The following is a 12625-nucleotide window of genomic DNA, read 5'->3' as shown; positions in this document are numbered from 1 at the left end:
ATAAAGACGCCTCCTCCTTTTGTTGATTGATAGGGCCAGCGAACGCGCTCATTCTCTGCTGGCCCTGTCTGCATTCAAAATCTGGCGCCTGCGCCGTACCAGTCTTCAGTTGGCGCAGGCGCACTGAGGGGAGGACGCTCGCTCGGCCGCTCCTTCCTCAGTGCGCCTGCGCCGGGTGTAGATGTGACGTCATCGGCGCATTGAGGATGGAGAGGCCGAGCGAGCGTCCTCCTCTCAGTGCGCCTGCGCCGACTGAAGACCGGTATGGTGCAGGCGCCAGATTTTGAAAAAAAACATGACTTTAGTGGGGTGACAGAAGCCCTTTAAATTAAAGTAAAATCTCACAATAAACTGCACAGTTGACCAACAATGTAAATGCAAGATCCCTCGACCTTCTGCTCTAGGAATGTCCCCCAGGGCGCCATTCGCAGGCTACCTGGATTCTCTGAAGGCTTTCACAGCTAATGAATATATTACTGTCAATGACGACATAAGGGATACAAAAAAACGACTATTCACAATGATAGCTGTAATTTCAGCAAACCTCCACAAGATGGCAACAGTGTGACAGACAATCCACAATTACTCTCAATTTTATCAATGGCATTTACGTAACGTAATGTGAAAGGAGTCGCTTAAAATGATCATCAGAATAGCGGCGTCAGTCATTACTGACATTAGTAAAACTGCTGTATGTATGAAAGGCCTAAACCAGGCGGAGAAAATGGAAAATGAGACGGGCTTACTGGCCCATCTCTCTTCTCCGAGCCCACTTTTTTAGACCCAGCGTAAGCAGGCAGAAGTCGCCTAAAATATGGCAAATATAGGCGTATTTCAGCTTAATAAATGACATTGGTAGTAGAGTTTGGAGTTATTCAGCAGACAATGATGGTTCTATGGTTTTTGAGGATTTGGTTCAAGTTTGCCATCTCCAGGAATTGCGGTCGGAGCAGGACGACCATGCACGGGTTAATGTAGCAAGTAATAGGGATTTCGATCCCATCCAGTCTAGGTCTCCTGCTCTGGACGGCTTCCAGGACTTGATAGAAAAAGACCTTTGTTTGTTACATGATAGAGTCGAGGCGGGCAAATTTCAGGGAGGTTCAGCCCACACGGGTAAGAGGGGGGGGAAAAAGAAGAATATGTCCACCGAAGAGTACAATGGACTACAGGAACTACTGGGAGATCTGATCTGGTCATTAAAGAAGCGGACAAAGGGGGAGCGGTTGTAGTGATGGACGGCTCTATCTATAAGAGGCAGGTCCAAAAAATGTTAGAGGATTCAACTACCTATGTTTCATTAAAGGAGTTCTCAGGGCTTTTAATATTGATGACCTATCCTCAGGATATCAGATCGGCACCCCCACCGATCAGCTGTTTGAAGAGGAGGCGCGCGCCGTGCCAGCGCCGCCTCCTCTTCACTGTTTACCTTCTCGCCGTCTCCCCTGCAGCGGTCAGCAGGTGCAATTACACCTAACCGTCCCCACACACTTGTATGGGAACGATCCGTCCTATTGAAATAAATGGGACGGCTTGGGTGTAATTGCACCTGCTGACCGCTGCAGAGGCGACGGCGAGAAGGTAAACAGTGAAGAGGAGGCGGCGCTGGCAGGGCGCGCGCCTCCTCTACAAACAGCTGATCGGTGGGGGTGCCGATCTGATATCCTGAGGATAGGTCATCAATATTAAAAGCCCTGAGAACTCCTTTAATGAAACATAGGTAGTTGAATCCTCTAACATTTTGAGATGCTTCAGATCTTATCCAAAGGTTCTGAGTTAGGGATCTTGAGTAAAAAAAGAAGTGGCTTACATATATGTTGAGCATCCAATTATTTATCATTTTCATTCCCTCCCGAAAGTCCATAAGGGGATATTCCCACCCCCCATGAGACCTATTGTGGCTGGGATAGGCTCTGAATGGGTTGATTCCCTGCTCCAGCCCTTGGTTCCCCGATCTCAGGTTATTTAAAGGACACCAGCTCGGTTTTACAATCCAATTTTAAGTGGCAACATAATTACTGTATGTATGGGGGCCAAGTTCTCTCCCTCCATTGCCAATATTTCTTATGGCATGGCGGGAGAGGCGCTTTCTCCTCATCGACACACATCATTTTTTTTAAGATATACGCTGGAATGGGCGTTACATCGACGACTTTTTCTTTTAGTGTAAACTATGAAATGTCATCCGTCAATTTTTTGGATTTACGTTCGAGAGGTCGATACTGCAAGATCTAGAGTATTTACATACTTACAGGAAGGACACGGCGGGCAACACCATTCTCCTAGCTACCTCCCGTCATCCCCCACATGGGATTCGCAATATTCCTAAGGGGAAAATAGTACGAGCGAGGCGCAACTGCGCCAATAATGAGGCGTTTTTGCAAGAGGAGTTTTTGCTTTTTACCTTACAGGATCCAAGTAAAACAAGGATAATGAGAGACAAAACACGGTGACCTTTGTACCAAATATAGCGAAGAGTACGCGGACATATGTAAAATCATCAAAGAGCATCTTCCGGTCCTAAATTATGATAAGGAGTGGACCTGATTGATAACAGGAGGCATAAAATGTGTGGCCCCCAAAGCCCCCACTATAGGGCAGATGATCAGCCCCAGTATGTTCCGGAATATCCTACCTTTCAGTCAAAGGTAACTACAAACGTGGCCACATGAGCACCACCAAGATCGGCCAGTCTGCTGCAAATGGTAGAGGTTATGGGGTAAAATCTTACATAAACTGCAACACCAAGTTTGCCGTTTATGTGATTACGCGCACCGTCTGCTTGTTGCGATATGTGGGCTGTACAACCAATTCTAGTAAAGCTCGAATACGCAAACATGTTTGGGATGTGCCGCACTACAAGACTCCTAATGTCTCTGCGGCGAGCCTGCATTTTGCACTAACGCATGTGGATGATACGTCAGCGCTAATGGTCCAAGGGGTGGAAAGGGTTACCACACCTGAAAGAAGGGGGGATCACAGAAAGCTTTACAATAGAGAAGCATTTTGGATGTTTCAACTAGGAACCTGCTCCCCCACTGGCAATATCACTGATAGCACATATGTCCATTGCACATAGATTAGTTTTTAGGTAGATTATTATATATATAATTTAATTTTTTGTGGAGTTTTTGTTTGGGAAATTTCTGTTTTGTTTGTAATTACTTCCATGCTTTGATGATCATGTGACATCCCAACTAATGAGGGTTGGGGGGATAATAGTACATAGCGAGCAGGAAGTATATGTGATGTTTGTCATGAGTAAGGACTGGTATCTTATAGTCTGAAACGCGCAGACTATTCATTGTGCACTAAGTGCTGGAGTTTTTAACCGCATGAAATAAAGAAACACCTGTTTTATGGAGCTGGATTCCACACCTTTTTCTTCATACTGCCCCTTATATACAAGAATATAACTGCTATAATACTGCCTCCTATATACAAGAATATAACTACTATAATACTGCCTCCTATATACAAGAATATAACTACTATAATACTGCCTCCTATATACAAGAATATAACTACTATAATACTGCTGCTATGTACAAGAATATAACTACTATAATACTGCCTCCTATGTACAAGAATATAACTACTATAATACTGCTCCTATGTACAGGAATATAACTACTATAATACTGCCTCCTATGTACAAGAATATAACTACTATAATACTGCTCCTATGTACAAGAATATGACTACTATAATACTGCTCCTATGTACAAGACTATAACTACTATAATACTGCTCCTATGTACAAGAATATAACTACTATAATACTGCTCCTATGTACAAGAATATAACTACTATAATACTGCCTCCTATGTACAAGAATGTAACTACTATAATACTGCTCCTATGTACAAGAATATAACTACTATAATACTGCTCCTATGTACAAGAATATAACTACTATAATACTGCCTCCTATGTACAAGAATATAACTACTATAATACTGCTCCTATGTACAGGAATATAACTACTATAATACTGCTCCTATGTACAAGAATATAACTGCTATAATACTGCTCCTATGTACAAGAATATAACTACTATAATACTGCTCCTATGTACAAGAATATAACTACTATAATACTGCCTCCTATGTACAAGAATATAACTACTATAATACTGCTCCTATGTACAGGAATATAACTACTATAATACTGCTCCTATGTACAAGAATATAACTACTATAATACTGCTCCTATGTACAAGAATATAACTACTATAATACTGCTCCTATGTACAAGAATATAACTACTATAATACTGCTCCTATGTACAAGAATATAACTACTATAATACTGCTCCTATGTACAAGAATATAACTACTATAATACTGCCTCCTATGTATAAGAATATAACTACTATAATACTGCTCCTATGTACAAGAATATAACTACTATAATACTGCTCCTATGTACAAGAATATACCTACTATAATACTGCTCCCATGTACAAGAATATAACTACTATAATACTGCCTCCTATGTACAAGAATATAACTACTATAATACTGCCTCCTATGTACAAGAATATAACTACTATAATACTGCCTCCTATGTACAAGAATATCACTACTATAATACTGCTCCTATGTACAAGAATATAGCTACTATAATACTGCTCCTATGTACAAGAATATAACTACTATAATACTGCTCCTATGTACAAGAATATAACTACTATAATACTGCTCCTATGTACAAGAATATAACTACTATAATACTGCCTCCTATGTACAAGAATATAACTACTATAATACTGCTCCTATGTACAAGAATATAACTACTATAATACTGCTCCTATGTACAGGAATATAACTACTATAATACTGCCCACTATGGATAAGACTGGTCAGATAGGTTTTAGGTATAGAGGAGGGTGCGGTATAATATATATTTGGATGCATTATGTATTGTCATCTATTCTCCAGGTTCTTGTGTATCCACTTCAGGCAGAGATGGAACTGAGATCTTGGTGTCTGTAAAAGACAGAAATAAGTCTGACATACCGCAGTCACTTTCTTAGTCTCCCATAAATATCACTTTTTTCTGGAGCCTCTTCTAGTGGCTAAAATTGGCTCATTAGGAATAGTCCTGGTGTCTGCAAAACTCATCTATTTGTGGATGGAGGCAGTGGGGGGGGGGGGGGGGGGGAATAGAAGAGAGAAGAAGTTAGGAGTGAGGAGCGGAGGACTAGAGGGGACAGCTCAGCAGAGACGCACGTGAGAGGGGAGAAAAATCAGGATAAAATACAAGGAATTAAAGGGATGATACAATAAAGACAAAGAAGAGGAGCATCAAAAAGCGGTCACAGGAGAGTACACTGAACACAAAAAAGAAAATTCTCCGGAGATAATGATGATGGGGTCAGGTGGCAACATGTGCAGATCACTATTGGTTTTCTTCGTCCTGTGTCTTCCAGGCGTCTTCATGGAACAGACCCGTCTTCTAGAACAGAGGAAGCCTTTCTTTGAACGTTTTAGACGGTTGGAGGAGCAGGTGAGACAGAAAGATAAGCAATAAGTGCTGATTTATTATGGTCCTGTATTATACTGCAGAGCTGCACTCACTATTCTGCTGGTGCAGTCACTGTGTACATACATTACTTATCCTGTACTGATCCTGAGTTACATCCTGTATTATACTCCAGAGCTGCGCTCACTATTCTGCTGGTGCAGTCACTGTGTACATACATTACATTACTTATCCTGTACTGATCCTGAGTTACATCCTGTATTATACTCCAGAGCTGCACTCACTATTCTGCTGGTGCAGTCACTGTGTACATACATTACTTATCCTGTACTGATCCTGAGTTACATCCTGTATTATACTCCAGAGCTGCACTCACTATTCTGCTGGTGCAGTCACTGTGTACATACATTACTTATCCTGTACTGATCCTGAGTTACATCCTGTATTATACTCCAGAGCTGCACTCACTATTCTGCTGGTGCAGTCACTGTGTACATACATTACTTATCCTGTACAGATCCTGAGTTACATCCTGTATTATACTCCGGAGCTGCACTCACTATTCTGCTGGTGGAGTCACTGTGTATATACATTACATTACTTATCCTGTACTGATCCTGAGTTACATCCTGTATTATGCTCCAGAGCTGCACTCACTATTCTGCAGGTGCAGTCACTGTGTACATACATTACATTACTTATCCTGTACTGATCCTGAGTTACATCCTGTATTATACTCCAGAGCTGCACTCACTATTCTGCAGGTGCAGTCACTGTGTACATACATTACATTACTTATCCTGTACTGATCCTGAGTTACATCCTGTATTATACTCCAGAGCTGCACTCACTATTCTGCAGATGCAGTCACTGTGTACATACATTACATTACTTATCCTGTACTGATCCTGAGTTACATCCTGTATTATACTCCAGAGCTGCACTCACTATTCTGCTGGTGGAGTCACTGTGTACATACATTACTTATCCTGTACTGATCCTGAGTTACATCCTGTATTATACCCCAGAGCTGCACTCACTATTCTGCTGGTGCAGTCACTGTGTACATACATTACATTACTTATCCTGTACTGATCCTGAGTTACATCCTGTATTATACTCCAGAGCTGCACTCACTATTCTGCTGGTACAGTCACTGTGTACATACATTACATTACTTATCTTGTACTGATCCTGAGTTACATCCTGTATTATACTCCAGAGCTGCACTCACTATTCTGCTGGTGCAGTCACTGTGTACATACATTACATATCCTGTACTGATCCTGAGTTACATCCTGTATTATACTCCAGAGCTGTGAGCTCAATTATGCCTGCTTCAAAGCTGCACATTCCCTTCTGGTTCAGTGTCTGCAGAGCTCACACTCTATTACCTGTGGATCTATGAGTGTTAACCAATCCCAGGTCACACAGACAGTCTCATGAAGCCTTTTCCTCCTGGTGGTTGCTGACAGAAGTGTCATCTGCAGCCTGAGAAAGCTGCAGCACCTGCCTGGCACTGTGCTGATGGTCAGCAGTGATTTATGGTCGCCTGGTTTTACTTTCAAAGGAATAAAGCGGCATTCAAACGTTTCCTTGCGAGCCGTCATATGCATTTGCTGTGCAGGTGTCTGTCTTCTATTGTTCTCTGTTATCAGCCATTTTAGGCTATATTCATTGTTCAATGGGGCAACTGGGATGTCACGAACCAGCGGGTGTGAACCCACTGTGCCACGTGTCCTAACTCCTCTAAGGGCGTTGTATATGTGAACCCCTCATTCTTCACAGTACCACTGATGGTGGGGATAGGCTTTCCAGAGGGGAACACCAGGTCGCTACCTCTTGAGGAGGATTGGCACCCGAGGCAGCTGGTCCAGGTGGATCAAGAGGTACCGGAGAAAGGTACCAGAGGTACAAGCATTGCCAGCAGGCCAAGTCGTAACCAGGAGCAACAGTGCAGGACCGAAGGATGAGGCAAAGGCGAAGTCAGACGGGTAATAGATCAGGGCAGGCGGCACAGGTGCAGGTCAGGCAATCTGGGTCTGCAACAGGAGAGTCAAGGCAAGCAGGCAGGGATCTAACAGGTAGCAGAGTCCAGGAACACAGATACGAGTCAGGAACACAAGCGGATATCAGGAGCCTTAGCAGGACACAAGGACCTTGACAGTGAGGCATCTGGGAAGAGGGCTTAGCCACTTATATATGTGCAGGAGGGCTAGGATTGGTCAGCGAGGTCACATGATCTAACCCATAAAATACAGGAAGTAACGGGCGACGGCCCTTAAGTAAATGCTGCAGGAAACAAGTGGCCAGGGCTGAAAGGAAACACTGGCAGCAGATCACCGCTGAACACTGCGCCCGGGACCGCGGCGGTAAGCAGGGGAACAGCGGTGCACAGCGGTTCCCCCCTGTCAAATATGTCCAGAGACATTTCCATCTATCTATGTGACTGATATCAGATGCTGCACTATTATAAGCTCCTGCACTATTAGATTCTGATGTCACAGATTGTTTATGGAGTTCGCCAAATAATCCACAATGTGTCTCTTTGCAGTTTCGTCGCTTTCAGGACGTCACCTTGACCCGTCTACAAGGAATCGCTGAAAACTACAACATTTCTTACAACATTGACGCCCGCTTCCATCATATTCACAACCAGCAGCAATCACTGGCCGAAAACTTCAACGCCACCAACGAGGTGACGCAGGCCGAGCTAAATGGCATCAAATTCTGGCTGAAAAAGATTCAGAAGAAAACCAAAAAGTTGGACTTGAAGTTCTCCACCCTGGAACAGGCCGTGGCAGAGAGAAACAAGCAGCTAAACAAAGAGAACAAAGTTCGAGACGTCACTGTGGCCAACCTGACGTCGGCCCTCAGCGGCCAGAAGAGGATCATCTACCAGCTGGTGAAGGACAAGAGCGCGTTACAGAAGGGGATGGAGATGCTCCGCGAGTCTGTGGAAAGACAAGGAGGCAAAATAGTGGATTTGGAGATGGAGTTGCAGAATATGCACCAAAATGAGATCATGCCACCAAGTGCTTTGATGGCACCACAAGTGATGAACCGGACCCCTGAAACCAGACAAGAGGTTCCATCACAGACCGACTCTGAACCTAAAACTGCCCAACAACGCATGGTAAAGCTCCAGGGCAAACATAATCAGATGAAAAAGTTGCAAGAAGACCTGATGACCACCATCGGTAAGATGTCCCCCATGGCAGCTCAACATAGAGAGGAGACCAGGACGCTCGGTCCAACCAAGGAAAAGACAACTCGTCTCCAAACTACAAGGGCACCACCAAGTGTGACACTGGCCCCGCACCAGAACCACAAAACTACCCAGTATGAAGACCAGGAGACGGATGACCACATCACTAGTAATGTCATCCAGATTTCAGCCTTAAGAGGAAATGTTACCAAGGATGACAGTCCTCCTGGAGGGATCAAAGCTCCAAATGTACAAAGTACAAGGAAGCCACCACAAGTCACAGAGGCCCCAGAACCAGAAGAGAAGACCACCAAGGTCCCAGCAACACGTAAGATTATCAAATGTAGTCAGTGGATGTCAGACATCAGGGGTCATGTATCCTGTCTCTTTAGGTACCATGTTGGTGAGGCTGGTGGGATCTGTGAGAACCCGGACTTAAGCCTCATCCACACGTCTGTGTTCTCCATGGACAGCACACGTCCCCATTAATTTTAATGTGTGTATTCACACATCACTTTTTTACCACGGTCCATGGGTCCGTGTTTTAGCACAGATGCATGCTCTAATTTGTCCGTATTCACTAATCCATCACACCTATTATAGTCTGTGTCCATGAAAACCACAGATGCCATTTGTGTTTAATCCGTGTTTCACTGATTATTAGGAAGAGATGCTTTGAAAATAATTTTTCAGCTGTGCCGAGTCAGTGAAACAAGGATGGCACACGTACAGCAAAAAACGGACACACTGACACCTTTTCACTGATTTAAGCACAGACACAGGCGCTAAAATGAGTTATATGTGCTGCCATCTAGTGCAAAGATCAGAGATGTATATGCATCTCTACCATCTACAATTTCTGGGTGCCATACAGCAAAAGATTCAGAACCCATAACCCTAAATTAATTCACTCAGACCCTAAAATAAATTACAAAATCAATTAAAAACTTTAAACAGACCAGATTAAAAAAATAAATACAAATTTAGACCAGACCCCTCCATTTTCAGACTAGATGTAAAAATTAAAACCTCCAGACACGAGCAAAAAAAAATAAAAAATGTTCAGGCCCCAAACCAGACCCAAAGGTGAAGACCCCAGACCATAGCAAAAATATGAGGCCAAAATCATTTTGATCAAAAACCAGTAGGTTGCTGTGTAGAACTTGTGATATGTTCTCTTTATCGGAGTTCATACCCCAGACCAGACTCCTCCATTTACAGACCAGACCAAAAATGAAGACCTCAGACCAGAGAAAAAAAATTATTTCAGACCACAGACTAGACCCCTCCATGTACAGGCCAAACCCAAAAATGAAGGCCCCAGACCAGTAGTCTGACCTAATGTACACTTCCTAGGCCCCAGTTATAGCAGAAACACAATCTGATGGGTGCCAGTGGGCCTCTGTTTTTTTAAATTTCAGCTGCACCCCTGAAGGTATATGTATGTCCTGTGTATATGTACGTATACTGTATGATCACAACATGTTCTTGTTTTTCGTTGCAGTCTGTAACGTGGATTCTATGCTCATTTTCCCCAATTCTTCCACGGAGAACTTCGCAACATTCGGTAAGGGATTGAGGGAACCCTTGCATGAACTCTCCATCTGCAGCTGGGTGAAGACTAATGTAAGCTACGTAGGCACCATCCTTTCATATGCAACAGAAGAGAACGACAACAAGCTGGTTCTTCATGGCAGACATGGTGCCACCTATGACTCTCTTCACTTTGTCATTGGAGACCCGGCTTTCCGAGAACTGCCGCTTGTCCCACTGGCAGATGGCAGTTGGCACCACACCTGCTTCATCTGGTCCTCCATCCAAGGCAAATACTGGTTCTATGTTGACCGCAGGTTAATTGCTATTGGCTCCAAATTCCAGAAAGGTTATGAGATCCCTCCTGGAGGATCTTTAGTTCTTGGCCAAGAACAGGACACATTGGGTGGTGGCTTTGACAGCTCGGAAGCTTTCGTTGGACACTTGGCAGGATTTGCAATGTGGAATAGAGCTTTAACACCTGGAGAAGTCTCTGGTATTGCCACTGGTAAAGGCTTGCCAAGAGGTACCATCTTAACCATTGCTGATGCCTCCTCGCTTCATGGTTCAGTGGAGCGGGTGGACTGTACCTGTCTGGAGCACTGTCTGTAGACTTCCATAATGCTGTGTTAATAGAGGATTGCCTCCATATTGGACAATTATTTATGGGACCGCTATGGGCATGTTACACCACCTATTCAAACCCACCAGTAGTGACCAATAATCAAAAATATATTAGTATATTTAGCCAGTCAAAATGAGTGTCAGACTGGCCCCAAAGAAGATCCTCCGATGACTGGCCACCACATGGCCCATAAGGTCCTCAAATGACTCTAGGACCCATTAACTATTAGGGTTGTTAACACATAGTCTATTGGTCCTAATGATAGTGTAGGTTCTTAGAGTACTTTCCTCTGGAGGGCCCTCACCTTCCACCCAAAGCATATGCTGTCCAATGCTGCATACCACAATAGGGCCTCACAGAAATCCTTGTAGACCTCTACAGAGGTCCTACAGAGCCATAATATGTCCATGAATATGAGACCAAAATCATTTTGATCAAAAACCAGTAGATTGCTGTGTAGAACTTGTTATATGCTCTCTTTATCGGACACAGTGACCTTTAAACATCCTGCAGAACCCGTGTATACTGTGCAACTGCCACGTGTGTCACTTAATATGTATGGTACATGTATGTATATTCTAGTATGTGTGCTCTACCTATGCTAAGAATATAATTACTAATTCTTCAACTGATATTTAAGAATTGCGTAAGAAAGTATTTTAATGCTCTTGAGGCTGTAACTTCTCCTCTGGTTCTCCAATCTGTCTGCTCTGGTACCTGGGCTTTGGCTCTGACTGATCTGCACGCCCAGTCTCTGTACACACATGAGCAGTATTCCCTGTCTACTTCCTGTCTTGGCTGAATCTCCTCCCCTATCCTGACCATGGATCTGGTGCCCTCAGCTGGAGTGAGATGTTACAGAGGTGCCTCTGTGTGTTCCACTACGTCTAGAGATGGATAGTCTTCCTATTTGATTCCATTCGTACAACATACATAGAGAAACGCTGAAACTGAGGTTAGTGGTCATCACTTTGGTGGCCTACAAAATATTGAAGACTGACACCAAAGCTTTGCTCAGAAAACGTCCTATATATGTTTATATATTGTCGGGTGAGCACTGCAGTGCAATATGGAAGGGAAGGATACTAGGTCAACCCCCACTTGACCATCAAGGGAAGGTTATGACCACCAGATATCTAGTTCAGGCAAATGTTGCAAACCTCTGCACTGTGTTAGGGTCGTGGATCCCCAGACCCTAATTATAAGGTGTCTTTTGGACTCTTGCCATGAAATAGTCAATGTATGGTCCAAACCAACAGCCCATTACCTACCACTAAGATCCTGTGAGACTATCCAATAGTGGTGGACTCCCTGCAGGGATAACCTGAAGCAATAGCTTGTCATCCCTCTTCCCCGGCATAATCTCAGTGCTACCTTGAGGCTTTAAGGCTGGGACTAGATGATGATATGTGAACTGTGACTCTGGTGGGCATTAATGCACGGAGTTCCAACTCATCAGTCACCAGAAATTGCAGCAGATGACAACTTTGGTGCAAAGGATTTAGAATTTTCCATTGATCTCCATGAGGAGAAGAAAAAAGTTGCACCAAGGTTCCATCACTCCTCTTGAGTGGGTTAGGTCTTCTCAGTGGAGTCATGGTCCAGATCTAGCCTTACATGGGGCAGTAACTCACAACATCTCCACAAACATAAGTATGATGTTTTCAAGATGACAAACTCATGAACTGGTGGATATTCTCTGATTTATGACCACTTGACCCCTTTCAGGAACTAAAGACTGGATGTTTGGAGAAAGTTTACCCAAGTGTAGTG

At 43.7% G+C, this 12625-nt stretch overlaps 1 protein-coding gene across 1 annotated transcript; it reads left to right on the top strand.

Moving 5' to 3' along the window:
- Nucleotides 1–5250: 5250 nt before the first annotated feature.
- Nucleotides 5251–11385, top strand: PTX4 (pentraxin 4). The gene is made up of 3 exons (XM_044304820.1): nt 5251–5510; nt 8041–9022; nt 10199–11385. The coding sequence occupies exons 1-3, from the start codon at nt 5367–5369 to the stop codon at nt 10837–10839; spliced, it is 1767 nt and encodes a 588-aa protein (XP_044160755.1). The 5' UTR covers nt 5251–5366; the 3' UTR covers nt 10840–11385.
- The last annotated feature ends 1240 nt before the right edge of the window (nt 11386–12625 follow it).

This window comes from Bufo gargarizans, chromosome 8, assembly GCF_014858855.1.
Source record: "Bufo gargarizans isolate SCDJY-AF-19 chromosome 8, ASM1485885v1, whole genome shotgun sequence".
In the NCBI taxonomy this organism is placed as follows: domain Eukaryota; kingdom Metazoa; phylum Chordata; class Amphibia; order Anura; family Bufonidae; genus Bufo; species Bufo gargarizans.
This window is presented reverse-complemented; position numbering and strand designations above follow the sequence as displayed.

What these genes read in the sequence shown, in the direction of transcription:
- PTX4 (XM_044304820.1), top strand. Translation starts at nt 5,367, where the DNA reads ATGATGATGGGGTCAGGTGGCAACATGTGCAGATCACTATTGGTTTTC. An exon ending in TTAGACGGTTGGAGGAGCAG is followed by an intron (nt 5,511 to 8,040) that starts GTGAGACAGAAA and finishes GTCTCTTTGCAG; the next exon opens with TTTCGTCGCTTTCAGGACGT. An exon ending in CACCAAGGTCCCAGCAACAC is followed by an intron (nt 9,023 to 10,198) that starts GTAAGATTATCA and finishes TTTTCGTTGCAG; the next exon opens with TCTGTAACGTGGATTCTATG.